We start from the raw sequence: 19,179 nt of genomic DNA, 5'->3' as shown, positions 1-19,179 counted from the left end.
CTATTATACATTTAGGCCAGGGCTAGGCCTCTGTGTTTCAGGTAATATTGACCACTCATTTTGTATATCCGTGGCAAAATTGGAAATTTGACAAAAATGTCCATCACAAGCTGACATGGTGATGACCCCTGGTTATACAAGTTAAAAAATAAAGTTACAGTAAGTAATGAAGTTAAACAACAAATAAACAAACAAACAAGGGGACTGAAAATTAAGTTACATTAAGTAATAATGTTAAACAACAAACAAATAGGGAGGCTGGAAGGTTTTGGCAGGGCCTTGGCAGCTGTGGTGAAGTTGCTGACCTCTAGTGGCGGTGGTATTAGGAAACGTCCACCTCTGTACAGTAACGTTTTCCCCATAATATAAGTTTCAACCTTTTAAAGAATGGGTGGATTGCTAATAATGGAGACTCCTTATTAATAGCAGATTATAGGTACGTCATAGAATTTATTAAAATGATCCAAATAATAGAAATATGTTCTGTATTAGTGAAGTGTGATGAAAATTAAATTAAGGTGGTGGTGGTGGTGGTGGTGGTTGGGGGGTTAATATATTTGCATTCATAATGTATAGAGCTGCTCTTATATTGTGCTGATGCAAGATTATTATTATTATTATTATTTGCCTTGACTAATCAGTGTACAGTAATATCTTCTGAGGTCATTCTAGATCAGAACTGCTTAACCATGGCTATATATCTAAATATGGATGTAACATGCCATACAGTATGCTAATAGGTTTTTATTAATTTAATTATTTCTTTACATACATACGGTATGTATTTATTTTAAGGAGTGTATGTTCCATTCCCTATTTTGGTTTATATATATACATTATATACATATATATATTATATTTATTTTGTTAATTTACACGATAATATTGACAAGGCATTTAGAGTAGTTTGGCGGATAATGTCCCAAGGTTACGTAAGAGTAGGCCTATAGCTTGATTCTTCGGCACTTACTGTATGTATACCACCTCTAACTTCATCATGAGTCATTCTCTAGTTCCTATATTTCACACCTGTATTTTAAGCCTAATTTATACGATTTATGTATTTTAAGACTAATTTATACGATTTATGAAGTCTGCATGGTTTCTCTCATCTCATGGACGTCATGGGAAAAGTGTGAACTTGCTCAGATTTTGTTCCATTTGTTTAAATTGGTTTTAATATGCTAGATGTAATGAATCTCCCTTTCAGGCAGTCCTGATGTTCAGTAAAATGGGGCAGAGGTGAGGTCACAGTGACCTTGACCTTTGACCTTTAACCACCAAAATTGAAACGTGTAAATAGTAGTGCAAAATAGTGCATCTATGGACGTTTGTACCACATTTTTAGGAATTGCCTTCACAAACTTGATTTATTCACTATAGTAGGAATATGGTTGCTTGCAAAATGTGCTGAAAACTATAGCCTACTGTACGCACAGACTGAACAATGCAGTATATTCTGTATATAAATAGATAAGCCTAGCAATATGTGCAGCTGTAGCCAGTAGAGCATGTGTGGGATGTGAATTAAACGAAAAGTTGATACACTGCTTGATATGAGTATAAGTGCAATGGTCAAGCCTTAAAATAAACACAAGCCAACAACTATAAAAGCCAGCCAATCTGTAGATGCCTGGGGAAAGTATGATGAACTCTTTTGGCACAAATTTATTTTAGAGGTACTAGTACATCTGCTGGTGTAGGAGTCACATTTTTGTGCTCATATGAGAACAAACACTAGATAAAACATTATTGTCTCCACCAGGCCGAAGGCATGTGGGAGAGAGTATGTTTTGCACTCCGTCTGTGTGTGTGTCCATCCGTGTGTGTGTGTGTGTGTCCGTCGTCCGTCCGTTACCAGCTAATCTCCGGCACCGTTAACCCGGTCGATGCCAAACTTTGCACACACACTCCCTGGATACCAACGATGAACTTATGCCCCAAATTTTCCAGAACGGCCTGTTATAGCGCCACCAGGAGGCTGACTTTTGTAAAACAGATTTTTTGATAATACTCCTCCAGATTTTGTCCAAAAATCACACAAATCGTTACACAGTAACTCTATAGTCATGTGCTCAAGCCAATGTTAGCCAATTAGGATGGAATATGAAATATCGGACAAATCTGCTGTCCGATATTTCATATTCCATCCTAATTGGCTAACATTGGCTTTCAAAGTTTGTAGGATTGGCCCGTTTTGAACAAAAAGCCTCAAATCATGAACGCAGCGCGCAATTTACGTGAAATCTTTTGCGCACTTTCCTACTAGGCTGAGGAATATATCCCATCCTTTTCACATTGGCCTGTTATAGTGCCACCAACAGGTGGATTTTTGCTAAACACATTTTTGGAACAAAATGCCTCAAATCATCCAATTGCCATCAAAGGCAAAAGAACAAATGACACCCTTTTCACATTGGCCTATTATAGCACCACCAGGAGGCCACAACCTGCCCTGGCCTGGTGGAGACCTTATTCTAGTCTGATGATAATTTGAACAGTTTTATTGCTAGAAAAAGTGCCCTTCTGGGCACAGGTCTCCACCAGGAGGATAGGACTGTGTGAGATGTTTGGCAAAATGTTTAGGAGTAATATAAACATGTTTGCCTTTGATGGCAATTGGATGATTTGAGGCATTTTGTTCCAAAAATGTGTTTTGCAAAAATCAACCTGTTGGTGGCGCTATAACAGGCCAATGTGAAAAGGGTGGGATATATTCCTCAGCCTAGTAAGAAAATGTGTTAAAGATTTCACGTAAATTGTTTGCTGCGTTCATGATTTGAGGCTTTTGTTCAAAACGGGGCAATCTTGCAAATTGTGAAAGCCAATTATAGCCAATTAGGATGGAATATGAAATATCGGACAGATCCGACTTGAGCACATGACCATAGAGATACTGTGTAACGATTTGTGAGATTTTTGGACAGAATCTGGAGGAGTAATATAAAGAAATGTGTTTTACAAAAGTCGGCCTCCTGGTGGCGCTATAAAAAGCAGATGCGGAAAATGCAGGTCAAAGGTTTGTCCTTGGCCTCTAGGGAGTGTGCATGCAACGTTTCACGCAGATCGGTGCAGTTTTAGGTAAAAAATGTGAAAAGCTGCCTCATGGTGGCGCTATAACAGGCCGTTCTGGGAAATGCGGGGCAGAGGTTCATCGTTGGCATCCAGGGAGTGTGTGTGCAAAGTTTGGCATCGACCGGGTTAACGGTGCCGGAGATTAGCTGTACACAGACGGACGGAAGGAAGGACGGACGGACACACACACGGACGGAGTGCAAAACATACTCTCTCCCCATGCCTTCGGCCTGGTGGAGACAATAAATTGTCTATTCACCACACAAAACTGTCAACACTGTAGGCCTACAACATTTTATGTCTACGTCTTGATCAGTTACGAACATACTGTTCAACTGAAGTTCATAACTTCTCTATGGGCTTTCCTATAGACTAGTATATAAAGTAGGGGCAGGTAGGGGATACTTCATACATTTATTATTTACATTTGCATTGTTCCATAAAATAATATTTCTCAAGCTATGGAACAAATGACAATATACAAGTAATATATTTCTACTGTGCTATTTTTCATATTCTATCTTTGAGTTACTCCACACTTAATTGAACTTTCTCTGTTATTGACTGGCCATATTAAGTGAGGCCTCAAGATGCTTATGATATATTATTCTGTTTCAGAATTCACGTGGCTTCTCTCTTGTGAACCTCTACAAGCTCTCTTATGAAACAGCTCGTGATTGGATGGTACAAGGTACATTTATTTATAGTAGCACAGCCAGATGTACAAAATTGTTGTTTTCCTTCAAGGATATTGGCCCTCGCGGAGATTGTAGGTTGTAGTCGTGTCTGCGATACTGGCATCTTGTGCAATGAGCTGCCCAGGGAAGATAAATTGTCGTGAGTAAACTGCTTTTGGCTACTGATGTTCAAATCAATAGTTAGATGACAGATGGAACATAAACAAAATCATGCATTATGCATCAAATATGTTCTTGTTTTCCCGGATGTTGTGTAACATGTGAACTTTTATTGCAACATACACTTATATAAGACAATAGAACACTGGAATAATAAGTATGTTTATTCCGAGCATTGTATGACAAACTTCTGATGTGTGGTTTTACTTTATTTGTTTTATTAATTTGAGCTCCAGACTGAGCTCAAGATTTGTAACATAGAGGATCAACATTTCACTATGCAGCTTATACTACTGTACAATGTGGTCAGCTGCATATAAATTTTTTTTTGCATACAAAGTATGCAGGCTATTACATGTATTATTATCTTATCCTTAAGTCATATACCAGTATATACTGTGTGTGAAACTATGTGAGCTGCCATTATGTAACCTATCTTAACCAATGCTACCACATTTCGGCATGAACAAACAAACAACAGAATGCCTTGTGTCAGGTACACCATATTATAACACATGCAGTGAGATACATTCATCTTCTATACAGTCATTCTTGTTTTCCTTTTGCTCAGATGCTGGTACCAGTAGTAGCCGGTAGATGAATTATGGACAACTTGCTTTTATATCAAATAGAATGATTCACGTTGGTTCCACTCATTCTCTCATTCTGTATTCTCTCTGTGCCATGTTCCACCAACCCTATAGGCTCAGCTTCCCCATAGGGTCAGATACAACTAAATGATGGAAATGACTATGCAAGGCTCTTATTCTCTTTGGTGGAAAAAACTAAAAATATTGTACAGATACTAAAATCACTATTAATGATACTGAGATATCTCAAGTCTCTATAAAATTCTTAGGAGTTTTAGTAGATGAGAAACTCAGCTGGAAAGAACACATCAATCTAGTTTCCAACAAAGTTTCTAGATCGCTTGGTGTCATCAGAAAAATGTGTGGTCTTGTCAATCAAAACTGTTTGCTACTTTGCTTACTTTATATTACAGCTTGATTTACCCACATTTAACAGATTGCAATATGGTCTGGGCCAGCACTTATGTCTCTTACCTCCACACCATTTACCTACCCCAGAAAATTTGTTAGAACTGCTACTTTATCAAAACGACTCGATCACTCTGCTCCACTTTTCAAAATGTTCAACCTTACTTACTGTTTTCCAGATTAACACTTATCAAACTTGCATTTTTATTTACAAGCTTAAACATACCCCCAACTCCATCCCCGGGCCTTTTAGTAATTACTTTAAAACAAATTCTCAAGTCCACAAATACAACACTAGACAGGCTACTCATCTCCATCACCCTCTTTATCGTACTAGTCATGGTCAGTTTTCTATTAGATACAGAGGTACTACACTTTGGGACAAATATTCTACTGGTTTACAACTTTCTTCTCTGAACTTGTTTAAGAACAAACTGAAGGTTGTTCTGATTGACCAAATCACTTAATTTTCATAGTTTTGTATTCTCTTCTCATCTCTAATCATGTCTTATATTATCAAGTATGTTTGAATCATGTTGTAGATTTTATATTTAATATACTGCAATTATGTCTACTGGAAATTATTTATATCTTGTTATAATGCCTTTATTGTATTTTATATAGGTAGAGGCCTCGTATAAGCCCCCAGGCTTTCTTGCCTCCTCCTGGCACTTTCCCTTTTTTATTTTCATGCTTAGTTTAATGTATTGCTCTATACTGTGCTAAAATCAAATCAAATCGATGAGGACTTGAAGTCATATGCAGCAAAGGACTTCCTACACCATCCTGGACCAGGAGTGGCAAGCCACCAACAAAGAGAAAATGTGCGACGCCCATGTGGAATGGAAAGGTAAATGAAACGTCTGAAGTAAAGGTCTTTATTATCAGTCGTTGTTATTTTGATAGTTTTGAATTTTGACCAAAGGCTTGGTCCCGCCTTTTCTACAAGGCCCTTCTAACATCTAATCCTGCAGAAGCCCAAAAGGTGTGTGCCCTTGGACAAATATGGCACCACCTATGCACGGCCCCCACCCAAGGAGAGGTCAGCCGGTCAGGGCATCGTCACTCCACAGGTCCATGGGAACTGGGAGAAGAACTGCTGTGGCTTACCCTCCACCGGGTCCACCCCCATAAAGGTGAAGAACTGTCGGGAGTGGGGTCTGCAAATGTAGCCTATATATTTCAAGGCTGAATGACAGAAATGCTATTTACGATGGATCATTTCATATAAAATCATAAAATGTCTACAAACCTGTCTCAATGCATCAGTGTGTAGGGCTGTAGCAGGCCTACTACTAATGCAGATCAACGCTGTAATATATGAGTCACTTGCCTCAGTCTTCCACAAGATGGCACCCTAGCATCTATGAAAGCAAGAGGAAGTTATGTTAACCGGGTTATTTGAGCTATGCTCAGCACAGCAGAGAGCAGCTAGGCTAGAAGAATACAGGAGACTGAGGAGAGACAATTATACATTCATAATATTTACCTGTAATGGTAGTCAGTCAGCGTGATATTAAATCACATTCAATATAATATGAACAACCATACCACGTATTGTTTTAAAACAAACTACGGGCAATTCAACTATTATTTGAGCTCCCGGATCCACAGGTTTCCCTTTAATTGCATCTCTATGTAGTCCAATTGAAAAGCAATGGGGCAAAATGTAGATAAACAATTCTTTATTTTGTCCATATATGGGCATAGATGGCAGAAAAGTGAAATCCAAACTTGATGCTTTCACGCATATCTATTTACCGGTATCTACAACTTAGCAAATGCCCCCCCCCCCCGTCATCACTGAAGTATGTACCAAAGAAAGAAACGGTCCAACACTGACAGCGGTCTAGAGAAATTGTTCTAATAGTTTTCATGTTACACACAAATTCTAACCAAACACCTCAACAGGGCGGTGGGCGGGACATGCGATGCTATTGGTCAGTAGTGTGTGGACGAGGGACATCCATAGAGTATATATATAATAGAGACTGAACTAGCGCGAAGCTCCGCCCCCCCAGCTATTCATGTCAGTGGAAGTTGCTCAGTGGCGTTTTGAAGCACCCGGAAGACTGCCGGAAGTCCCTCCCAGGACCTCAACTTTGAGGTCCTGAGTGACGTAGGGCAACCGAGCGCTCAACGTTAAAGCCCAGCTGCACGGGGTTTCCCGGTCATGAATCCACGGGTCCGCCTGTAGTCCCTCGTCCTACCACTAGGACCTAGAGCTTCAACGTTGGAAAGCCTGCCTGCCCCCTTGGGGGACATCCAAGGAAAGGAAAGAGAGAGCGCTGCAGTATGGATGGACTGCTTTTCAGTCTAACAGGATACAAAATTCGGCGAAAAGCAACAAGTTTGCGTGGATAATATAATTGGATATGAACCTAATGTGGAATTAATTTTTCAGTTCTGTGAGAAACGGGGGGATAGTTGCCAGCAACTCAAATTCGACAAAAGTTTGCACTATTTATATCCCCCTCTTTTTTTTACTGGCAATTTACGTTGGGACTTTTTTATATGTAAAATGAGCGAAAATATAATTTAACCACCACGACTGTATAGTACACTCGAATAAAAATGGACCACACCGCTCACAACAGAGTATAGGTGCTCTCGTGCAGCAGCGCGCCATTGTTTACCTTTGCTGCCGCGGTGGGACACTTTGAAGTTACACTACAGCGAATATTATTTTTCCAACGGAGCCGAATAACGAGAAGATAAAGTCAGATATGGCAGAACACGAAAGTTTGGAGTTCGGAAAGGCTGACTTTGTCCTTCTTGACAACGTTTCTCTGGAGGAATTCATGGCCAACCTCAAACTTAGGTGAGTAAACCTAACAGTAGCAGAGCTGCAGAAGCAGAGACAGACCAAAGACCACGGGTCGTTCACCTTTGAGGTTTCAGTGGTCTGTCTGTCACTGAACAGCGCGCCTTGACAGCGTCATTACGATTAGTCACACGTACCGTACAATTTACCCAGTCCAGTGGTTCTCAATTTAAGAATCAAACTTTTACATTTCATGGTCTCCCCTTCTGACAGACCGTATACAAATGGTATTTGGTTTAATGTCCATGTGTATACTGTCAAGAGTTACAGACTTGTAAAGGTACATTTAGAAACCCCTCTTCAAGGAACCCTGAGATCGAGTCCCCCTGGACCCCACTTTGAGAGCCATTGCCACTGGTCCAGTCTCTGGTCCACAGACCACAGTACAGCATCACAGATTCACACAGGTTCTTGTTGTAATATTTTGATATTCTGATATAATTGCCAGGCAGCAACAGGTGTATACACAGAGTTACAGACAGGCTGGAATAGTGAATTGGATCATAATCAATAACCTACTGGGGGCCTATAAGTATCATTTAAAGTAGCTGACATTTGGCTGTTATCCTACATTTGATAATTTGATTTGAATTAAGAGAACATTCAGACATATTTGCATTTCGTAACCGATGAGTTTATAGCTATCGATTGCAAGTTGTAGCCTACTACTACCCATGTGCAGTTGTGGTCATCTGATAATATTCATGAAGGTATGCAGAAACAATAGAGGCTCTGATCTGGTCTTGGATTGAGCCACTACTAAAGACATTCCATCTTATGTTGTCTTTTCCGTTGGACCGGTAATATTCTTTGAGCCATGCTGCGTTTGAATGGGACTCCACCCAAAGAATCACAGTGCTCCCATTGACACAGCATTATTTGAAACAGCCAGTTCCCATACAGGAGGCTAGTTTGCATCAGCTGTGGTTTCAGCAGTTTGGTGATGATGGCAAGCAGGCTGTCAGTGAACGTCACTGTGAAGGTGGCTGAGGGTGGACATTTTCCAAAGGCTCTCATGAATCTGCCACCCCACCTCATTCCATTACATCGGTGGGGAAACTTAAAACACACACACACACCCCAGAACAGTAGTGTGACTGACTGACTACCCACTGTGATGGTAGACACTGCATCACCAGATGGCACAGTAACACAGTGGCCTTCTTAGCAACAAAGTGTGACATTTCCACTGGAAAGGTCTGTTCGGAAAGACCTATGTATGAACTCATGAAAAGAGAATTGATCTCTTGTTTTTCAAAATATATCATGGGAGGTTATTCAAGACCTTGTTTTGTTGGTGTTATTTCTCTTCGGGCAGGTATTTGGCAGTGCAATGCTATTAGCATCAGTTGCCATTTACCGCTATTTCCTTATTGTATGATATGACCTCACCGTGGTGCTGAAATAGGACAGGATTGCCCAACCGTTATCCATCTAAGTTGGACTTTAGACTCCCTGAGGTACCAATATTTACTTTAATTGCTGTGGCTTGTAAATCTCTAGATCATCTCAAGGATGCATTGCAGATGGCTCTTGTTTTCTGTGAATCTGTACTGTAGCATAGATTGGCCAAAATGCAGTGACAATGACTTAAACCACTGATTTGACCCCAGAACAAACTAAATATACGTTCAAGAAACCTTTTTGTGCCAACACAGGTGACCGGCTTTGCTGAAGATAAAGAGGCCTTTCAGCCTTTTGTAAAACAACAAGTGTAATTGGCCCTTGTGTGTGTGGTGAGACCCACTTGTTGCAAGAGCCCACTTACAGCTAATTTGTACTTGTCTCACGATCAAAGGAATTGCTTTCTATCCGGAAAAGGATCATTTTCAAATAAAGACAAAATAAGAAACCAGAAAAAGAGTTTTAAATTGGGCTTATTGAATTGGTGGAGGGTATCTACAGTGTATACACAGAGGTCTAGAGTCTACCTAAAGAAGCTATATTGTTTGTTTCAGTATCAATAAACACTCATAAACTGTGCTCATCATCATCATGTAATCCTTTTCAGTTTTCACCCGTGGCTCCACAGTTTAGCCCTGAATCCCCCCCTTGTGCTTGCTGGAAGTGAGGAATGCTCTCTCTCTTTAGGTGCCCTTGAGCAAGATGCTTAACCCTCTTGCTCGCTGATCAGTGGCAAAAAGCAGGACTCTGCGGTTTTGATGTGTGTGTAACTAACAGTAATGTGTGTGGAACAGGGCGAGGCCAAACATTCAGCATATTTACTGAGCATATCGCTCAGTAAATAGTATGTTTATGTTTTTAGTATGAGGGGCACCTCAGCGCTGATAAATTATACATTGTCTATTGTTTTTTTTACAACCATTGCTGTTAACTTTGACATGTCTACCATGACAGTCATTGGCAGCCAAGACGGAGGTCCAGGATGTAAGCAGTAGGGCAGCGTGCCTCCCTTTTCCGAGCTCTCCCCTATTTTCTGCCTGTTTGTTTTCCCTCCAGTAGGACCGCGCGGCCCAGAGATGGCGTGTGCAGATTGTTATTTGCAGAGGGTGTGACCAACCAGGAGCACTTCCTTTTTGCTTCTTTCCCCTCAGCCTCCGTGTGTGTGTGTGTGTGTGTGTGTGTGTGTGTGTGTGTGTGTGTGTGTGTGTGTGTGTGTGTGTGTGTGTGTGTGTGTGTGTGTGTGTGTGTGTGTGTGTGTGTGTGTGTGTGTGTGTGTGTGTGTGTGTGTGTGTGTGTGTGTGTGTGTGTGTGTGTGCGCGCGTGCGTGTGTCGCTAAATTAGTACAATGTGGAGTAGGAGCACTTGGGGTCATGAGGGGTCTGTCTGACTGCCTCCCTGCTGTAGTTACTGTCTTAAAGGAACTAGGTGAACTTACATGGAGCTACATGTCTCTGGGGTGTGTTTTACACTGTCTGTGAGAAACCAGTTTCTGAGTTAATTGCTTGCCAAGTTGCTATGATAAGTGTCTAATAATGGCCAAGTCCCCCAGCGATTGCATGTGAAGAGAGATCTGTGGAAGATTGTGTCCCCTTGCCCCTTGATTTGGCCAGACTTTGCTTGTTGGAGTTGACATTTACTTGGTTTAACGTGGGGTTGAATGGTTTGCCCTCTCTGAGAGAGAGTCCATAAATAGACCATAGCAGATGCCCAGTGTTTTGTGGAGATTTGGTCGGAAAACCATTTATGCTGCGTTCCTGTAGAGGTCTTGGGACTAGTTCTGCCTGAATTAAACCAGTTGGCAGAAGAGCCTTATTATCTCCGCCAGGCCACCAGGTAGGGGGGCGGAGATTATGTTTTTGCCCCTGTCTGTTTAGCCGCTTCCAGACAGTCACTTCAACAAGATGCAAGATGCAGCTTACAGCAGGCGTCTCTTCCGTGTTTTTAAACAACTGGTGGATGGAAAATGAAGCTCGCGTGCGACTGCAAGTTGCAGCGTGGGCAAAGCGTTTACGGTTTTCTGGTCGACGCTGCAAATTGCAGCCGCACGCAAGCTTCATTTTCCATCCACCAGCTGTTTAAAAATCCGGAAGAGACGCCTGCTGTAAGCTGCATCTTGCATCTTCGTGACTATGTGTGGGAGTATCATTTGTCTGTGCACACTGTTGGACCGATCAGTGTTAAACTTTTGCATGAACATACTCCCAGTAGGCAAAGGAAGACACTCCACACCAAATCTTTCAAATCGGCATCACAACCCTTGAGGTGCCATTTAGAGTCTAGACTGCAGTGAAATCTGATCTCTTGTGACCAGATCGGATCTGTCACAGATCTGTGTTCAGACTGGCAGCCAAATCCAGCCTGAATCAGATCTGTGCCACATCCAGATTGCAATCCGATTTGTTTAAATAAGTCTAAACACAAACGAGTCCCATGGAATCCGATTTAGATCCTGTTACTGCGTTCAGACGGATCTCCCGAAATCAGCTTTGAATCAAATTTGAAACCACCTCTGAATGTGTCTCAAGTCGCATTTGTAGAAATCGGATTCCGTGTGACCTGTTTGTGTTTAGACTTCAGTGTTTCCTGCAGGAAAAAGCTTTCCCCCGGTGCTGGCCGGGGGGAGCCAGCTGTTCCAAGCTGTTCCCTAGCATTGCAGTTCCACTGATAAGGTCTTCTAGATGTAAAGTCCTATTCATACTCCAGTTCTGGTTAGGCAATCCAGCCTGCCAGAGATATGCGCTCTGAGGAGCATATCTCTAGTTGACACTGCCGAGTCCTGTTTGTAAAGCCTATAGAAAAATCTAATGGTTATGTATATACTTGCTTAGATTAGATCTCTACACGTGCTTAGATTGGAGCTCTTACATGGTTGGCAAGAACAAAGGTGAGACTGCTTGAAGTCAAGAAGTTAAGCCACCAAAATAACAATGGCGAGCAAGTTTCTAGTAAGCAGCAAAACAAACTCTCCAAGGGTCTAACTAAGCCTCTATCCAGCAGAAGCTACCGTATCCAGTGTACATCCAACTGGTCTCACTTGTAGCCCGCCAGCATGGTACAATGTTATCACTGCTGAGCTTGTCTTTATGAGGCACTGTTGTTTCGTGTGTCCCTGGGAGAGCAGGGAAACTTTCCTGGCAAACCGCTGTGTTTTTCCAAAACAATTAGCAGCATTTTCTGAATTCTTCTTCATCCAAATGGGCGTGTGATACTTCAGATTAAATAGCTGACATGCACTTTACCATGGAGGCCATTAGGCTGATGCTGTGTTCTCTCACTATGAAGCTCAATTTATTTACACAGACTTGTTTGGATGAATGAAACGGAGTCAAAAGAAAGACAGCTTTCAGTTGGCAGAATATGGGTCATAATATGACCCAAATACTGTTACTACTTGTTTTATACTGCTCAGAGTCCATGGGTGGGGTTTGTCTCACAAGACAATACAAAGTCAGACAAAGGCAAGCAAGTTTAGACGACTTGAACATGAATTTAGCTTTTCTGTGATTTGTTTACAATTTACATTAAAACATTTGCAACAAACACACACTAAATAGAGGCTATTGCCAAATATGCATCCACCTGGCTCTGCACAGTCTGCAGTTAGGACTATTTTGTTGGAGACAGCAAGGATGCTAAATTATATAATTCAATGTATTCAATCCATTAGCTATTGGAACATTATGATATGGTGATCATTCATAACCAGAATTCCCCTTTCCTCTGTGAGTGCATGAGCTGCTCCCATGGATATATTAAGTGCTTTGACCTTTAATCTTGTGTGGCGTTTGAGGGGATTGTGAACCGGAAGCCTCTAATAATATGGAGGGGGGTGAGGGCAAGGAAGCAGGGAAGCTGGCCTCTTCTTCCCATTGGCATTTCCTTGACTTTGGTCCTCACATTTCATTGTTTCCTGTAGCTCTTCTGCTACAGTTGGAGGCCATCGATATTGTCCTTTTCTTTTTGCTGAGGTTTGCGTGATCTGCGCAAAAGGACAGGGAACCCCTTTTGGTGTTTTAAACATTATGTTATAATTTAGCTATTGAAAAATAGCAGATCTACAAGCTCATAGCGCGCCACCGAGTGGCGCGCTACGAGCTTGTAGGTCTGCTATTTTTGAAAAATCGTGAAAATATTTATTTCAGAAAACTGGAGGATTTAGAAGGATTTTTAAAAATTTTGAGGTCAGGCCTAAATGGGTCAAATGATAAGGGACAATATCGGTGGCACCCAACTGTAGCATGGCTAGGAATCGTATGACAGAGAAGCTGGATGTTTTGTCTTGTCCAAAGTGTATTCGATTTTTCTCACTTTCACCCGCAGCTGTTGAACTTTGAACACACGAGAGTAATTGGAACAATGGCTGTCCCGTCTCAGGTGTGTAAATGCTCATTTATAGATGTAACGGCAGATAGAGGGGCGCTGCAACCCGACTCCCCCTTTCTCTGTCTCGCCCGGTGTCGAAGTACCCCGGCAGGCTCAGGTGGAGCGATTCCGCTTCAGTGTCAGACATCCACGATCAAGGGTTAGGCTACATGTGTATACTTCCTTTTCGTGCGAGACATTAGCCAATAGAGCAAGGACCTGCCTTTTTTCTCATTCAGTGCGCAGGTGAAAGTATCAAAACAAATGTTATGTACCAGACAGTGTTTGTTCATATAGCTTAGGCCCGCTCCTTATCCATGCTCCATTGGAGTTTACACACTGGCACGGAAGATTACTTTGCCAGATCTCACATACTTTCATGCCTTTCATGTCAGTCCTCCTGTAATAGAAATGAAATGTGCGTTTCGCAGAGAGAAACTGACAGACAGGTCTGAGACCGGCGGCCGACATGAAACTGGGCGATAACACGCCACAGATTTCTCTAAGAATATTTGATCCCAACCTGCCAATTAAAGTGTTGTTTCTCTCTCTCTCTCTCTTTCCTCCCGGTGGTGGTCAGTGACTGGAAGAGAAATATTTATAGATGAAGTCAGATAGAGAGAGAGTGCTCTCCCATTTCCTTTCCTTTCCTCACTGTCCTATTTGACTCATCTCCTTGCCAACACATCAGTCATAATGACAGAAGAATCAGAATCAGCTTTATTGTCACATCACAGTTTTACAAGTAAATAAAGTGGGTGAAATTAGAAAACAAAGAAAGGGAAGAAGATAGGGGGTGGGGGGTGGGGGGGGGGGGGGGGGGGGGGGTAAGGAGATCAAGAAGAAAGTTTCAGTGCTTTTACCACAAAAAGTACAAGTAAAGGGTATCAGATATTTTGAAGCTTGTTTCACAAACAGCACACTCGTTTTAGAAGCTTGCTTCACAAATGACAGGCTTAAAGGTATCTGATAGACCCATAAGAGGCTGATTAAGCCAATTTGAATGAACCCTTTTGGCACTACTACATATAGGGGTCTAATTTTATACCAGTGCCTTTTAAGGAAACTGTCTCCCTCCTTTGTACCCTGAATTGTTGCTTCAGTGCCGCCTGGCACAAGCCGCCGGCATTGCAAAGAGAATTCTTCCTAGCGACGGAGGGGGGAACACCAGATTTATACGACTTATTGAGGAAAAGCACAAAGTCGCGGGCCGCCTCTGCTGTTCTCCAGCAATGAAAAGTCCAGTCCCGCCACAAGAATTTCCATACAACCCCCCCTGTAATCTGAAACATATTACCATCCTTACATAAACAGGGGCTGTGGCTGTGCTCGTGGAGCTTTATTCCCCCCCCAAAATAAGTTCAGCAGCAGCCCTCTCAGACGTCTCATTTGTGGACTGCCTGCGTTGGCAGGCGGGGTTGGCTGTAGGACGCGCAGCTAAAGTTTGCAGTGTTGTTAATGCATCTCTCTCTCTCTCTCTCTCTCTCTCTCTCTCTCTCTCTCTCTGTCTTGGTCTGTCCTCCTTTTTCTCGTTTCTGTCTTTTTTCTCTAGTCCCATGTGGGTTGTGTGTGTAGTAGCGTGCTTGTGTTTGCTGTTTGTGTGTGTGTGTGTGTGCGTGCACCGTGCATGTGTATGATGCATCATTAAGCATGCAGGGTATATACTTAGACAGCACCAACATTAGCATCTCTCTCTCTGTCTGTCTGCCTGTACCTGTATGTGTGTCTCTCTCTGACTCTCTCTCTCTCTCTCTCTGTCTCTCTCTCTCTGTCTCTCTCTCTCTCTCTCTCTCTCTCTCTCTCTCTCTCTCTCTCTCTCTGTGTGTGTGTTTCTCTCTCTCTACGGTACCCCCCATCTCTTTGGGGTAAAGTTTGGATACACACTGTAGAATCAATTACCATAAGCCGTCAAATTCAGTCCAGTCTTGCAGTAATACCACCACCATGCACTGACAGATACACACCTCACTGAGCTACTACTAGGCGTGTCTATTATGGCACTAGATGTTTGCCTTGGTTACACTTCCTGGTCAAAGGTCTGGCTCTTTAATGAGCCACGCATCCTCAGAGACACATCACCTGAGCAGAGTGCAGAATGCGAGCTCCCAGCAGCCCCCAAACCCCCCCCCCCCCCCCCCCTCTCTCGACATGATATGAGGCATTTATACGACGAGTCGACGACACTCTTTATCTTCTATCTCAGAGTGAGGCTCATTTACTGGATGAATGAATGTTTAATCATTTTTGGCTAAAGGGTCTCGACTCTTACGGGAACCCCTAATGTTCTTGTGTTAGTGAGTCAGAGAGGGGTTGTGTTGCGTGTGTGTGTGTGTGTGTGAGGCCGTGATGTCATTCTCCTGTTTCTCCTGTGTTCTATTGTTCTCTTGCGCACCTGTTGGAGCCGTGCCTTGAGGCTGGGTGGGTGGGGGTGGAGCGCTTTACTCACTTTCACAGCCAAGCCCACAGGCCTCGCATCACTTCACAGTCTCTGCATGATGAGTCACACGCCCACATGCACTGTTCGCTGCACTGTGCACCGTTCTTTCATCGTGTTCGTGTCATCATGATTTATTTGTCTTCTGGCTTAAAGGTATAATGAGTAGAATCAGTAAAAAAAAAACAATCTATAGATGCCAAAAATAATTCCCTCTCAGACACTTATGACTCATTATTATTATTATTATTATTATTATTATTATTATTAGACCCTATTATGCTGATACATTGTCTGAAGGACAAAAATACATTTTAATCTTATGTACGCGTGCACCAGCTGTAATTTAACCTTGAACCTCTATTGTTTGATTTGATGTTGTTCTGGACATTCTCTGTGGGCATTAGGTGTGCGCTATTGGTGTCGTTGAGCCCTGGAGGACAGCTGGGCCGCAAATCCTGCTCATTATAGGCCTAACTTTAAAGTGTCACTCTGTCACCTTTATGGTGACTAGACCTTGTCACAGTTATTACACACTCGCCTAATTGTGACTATTTTGAGATAATCGCAATTATTTAGCATAGTCGTCATAATCGTTTCCATGTTCCAAAACATAGCAGAAATGGCAGATTTACAAGCTTTACAATGCGTCACATCACAACAGCAATGTCATTTCTATTTTATGTTCACATTTTCGATGCCAAAAACACAAATCAAATTAAATCGTTAATCGCAATTATTTTTGTTAGCCAATTAATTGCCAACTAAAATGTGATGATGGTGACAGCCCTAATGGTGAATGATCCCAGTCTATCTACAGTAGATCCATCCCCTTTCCCTATACTGTGTTATTACTCTACTGTCTTGTGTGTCCGTCTGTCTGTTTTTGAGATTTGTCCTGCCCTCTCTTTAGCCCTGATAGAAATCAGAGTTCGTTCTTTCCTGAAATAGTGTGTTGAGTAATGTCTGGTTCCCTTGGATGGCCTTCTCTCTCCGTCTCTCTCTCTCTCATTTTTCTCTTCAGTCTTTTCCCCCCTCCTCCTTTCCACCCTGTCTGCTAGCGGAGCCAGTGTGCAGCGACTTTACATCAGCTGCCGACGGCGTGTTAAAGTGCAAACGGGCTCTGCAAAGCTAACAGGTCCCTAATCTGAACCCATCCCTCACCAGAAAGCCTCTATTATTGAAATTTGGACATTTAATCTGAGTGGAGTGCTCTGTTCTTTTCAGTGTGTGTTGAGTCTGTTTTACAGTCACAGGTCAGATCTCGGGTGTGGTGCTGTGCGCGCACGCGTGTGTACGTGTGCGTGTGTGTGTGCGTGCGTGCAAGGGGTCGGTGGGTTTGGTTTGTGTACGTGTGTGTCTGTGGTGGCTGTGATCTCAGTCAGACAATAAATAAAAGAATGGGCACTGGCCTGGTTCTCTGGAAGCGTCCAGCGACCCAGTCTTGTGCATGGCTGTTTACACCTGGCTCCCATTTTCCTCAGTATCCAGAGCTGCCAAACCGCCACAGGGGGGCTATTTAGTATTTAGCATGTCTGGGTGGAACACATGGCTAAGCTAATGCTAGACTGTGAGTGATGTGAAGGCAAGGCAGCCTTCATTGCAGCCTATCATCCATGTGTGCATGTAATGTAACTTATGTAAGCCTGTTGCACTGTGACACACCTGTGGCCCACCTCCTACTGTAACTACACTCATGTTAATGTACTATCCCTTTGTAACAAAGTGTACAAATGTAACCAAATGGACCCAAGTGGGCTTAAGTGGTTTATCAAGTCGTTGAATATAATATATCTAAAAAAATACATATATAAAAAATCACGCTTCTTCATAGTCATACGAATTGTCACACACGTAACATTATTCTGTTAACTCTTTTGCTGCTAGCTGGTAGCATAAATGTAGTTAACCTATGCCAGCGCCTATGTCACATTAAGAGAATCGGTTTCCTCCCCGCTGTAGCCCCATGCATTGCACACACTCACTGTAACCATTGGCTATCATTAACATTAGCGCGCACTGTTTACCTGTCGCCAGAAACGTTTACATGTCGGGAGCAATGCGAAGGCACAAATGACATCCGGACTTTGGATGGCTGACGATCACCAAGGAGTAAGGACAGCTCTCCTAGATTCCAAGTTATGGAGGTTTGAAACTCCTGCTTTGAGTTTGAACCAAGGCCCCAGTGAGGCTCTCCAACGTTGAAGCACTGGGCCCTAGTGGTAAGAGGAGGGACTGCAGGCGGACCCGTGGAAGTATGACGAGGAAACCCTGTGCAGCTGGGCTTTAACGTGGAGCGCGTTTGCACTTCCGCATTTTGGGAACCAAATTTTGGTGGCCAAATCGAAAAAAGGCGGAAGTAGACGGTCCTTCCGGGTGCTTCAAAACGCCACTGAGCAACTTCCACTGACATGAATAGCGGGGGGGAGGGGGGGGGGGGGGGGGGGGGGCTGATAACGTCCCATAGCTGGGGGGTACGAATATATTCGTACTTTGCAGTAAAATAATTAATTTCAAGAGTAATCGATAGAAAAATGTATTGTCAAGAAAATCAATAGTCGCAGCTCTACATTAGGTTCCACTTATACACTGTCATGTGTCACTGTAGAGCAGTGGTTCTATGACCCCCCCATGATAATCATATTTGAACAGGGGACCCCCCAACCTGACAAGCACTTGGATTGTAGGAGTTGAGGCATTAAATTTTGTGTGACTCGGTAAGGCTCCACAGATTTGAAAATAGCAGATGTACATGCTGCGTCGAGGTGTTGTGAGCTTGTAGATTGTCTATTTTAAAATGTTCTGTCTCCCCCCCCCCCCCCCCCCCCCCCCATCATGTGGGGACCCACCGGTTGAGAACCACTGGTGTAGAGGAAGTGTGTGCTAACATCAGGATAGATGCAGGGTTGGAGTACAATGGTTTTCCACTGCTGATGCACAACATGATGACAGCGGGCATGTTTAGCTGGTGGATTGCAATATCCTTTGTTGTGAGGGCATATTTGTTCGGGGGACACAAAACAAAAGCTGTGTTCTTCTGCATGGTCACCATCCTGGTGAGAACTATGTTTTTGAGATGTCTTGTGTCTTGTGTTGTTAATCTTTCCGTGATTATAAAATATATATACATCAATGCTGTCACTGGTAATGCTTTTTAAAATCTAGGTGAGCTTTTCCCATTTTCAGCCCCATTAGTGAAAGTGCACGGCTCTAAGGTTGGCATTG

The 19,179-nt window shown here is 42.7% G+C and overlaps 1 protein-coding gene across 1 annotated transcript in view; it reads left to right on the top strand.

Annotated features, from left to right (window-relative positions):
• Positions 1-7,250: 7,250 nt before the first annotated feature.
• The window catches only part of myo1d (myosin 1D), a 140,290-nt gene continuing 128,361 nt past the window's right edge, over positions 7,251-19,179 (top strand). The window contains exon 1 of the mRNA XM_079492911.1: positions 7,251-7,751. Coding sequence (XP_079349037.1) covers positions 7,657-7,751 — 95 coding nt within the window. The 5' untranslated portion in view covers positions 7,251-7,656. The remainder of the gene's footprint in view (positions 7,752-19,179) is intronic.

This window comes from Electrona antarctica (genome assembly GCF_951216825.1).
Source record: "Electrona antarctica genome assembly, chromosome: 22".
Taxonomy (NCBI): Eukaryota; Metazoa; Chordata; class Actinopteri; order Myctophiformes; family Myctophidae; genus Electrona; species Electrona antarctica.
The sequence above is the reverse complement of the archived record's forward strand: the minus strand, read 5'-3'. Positions and strand labels throughout refer to the sequence as shown.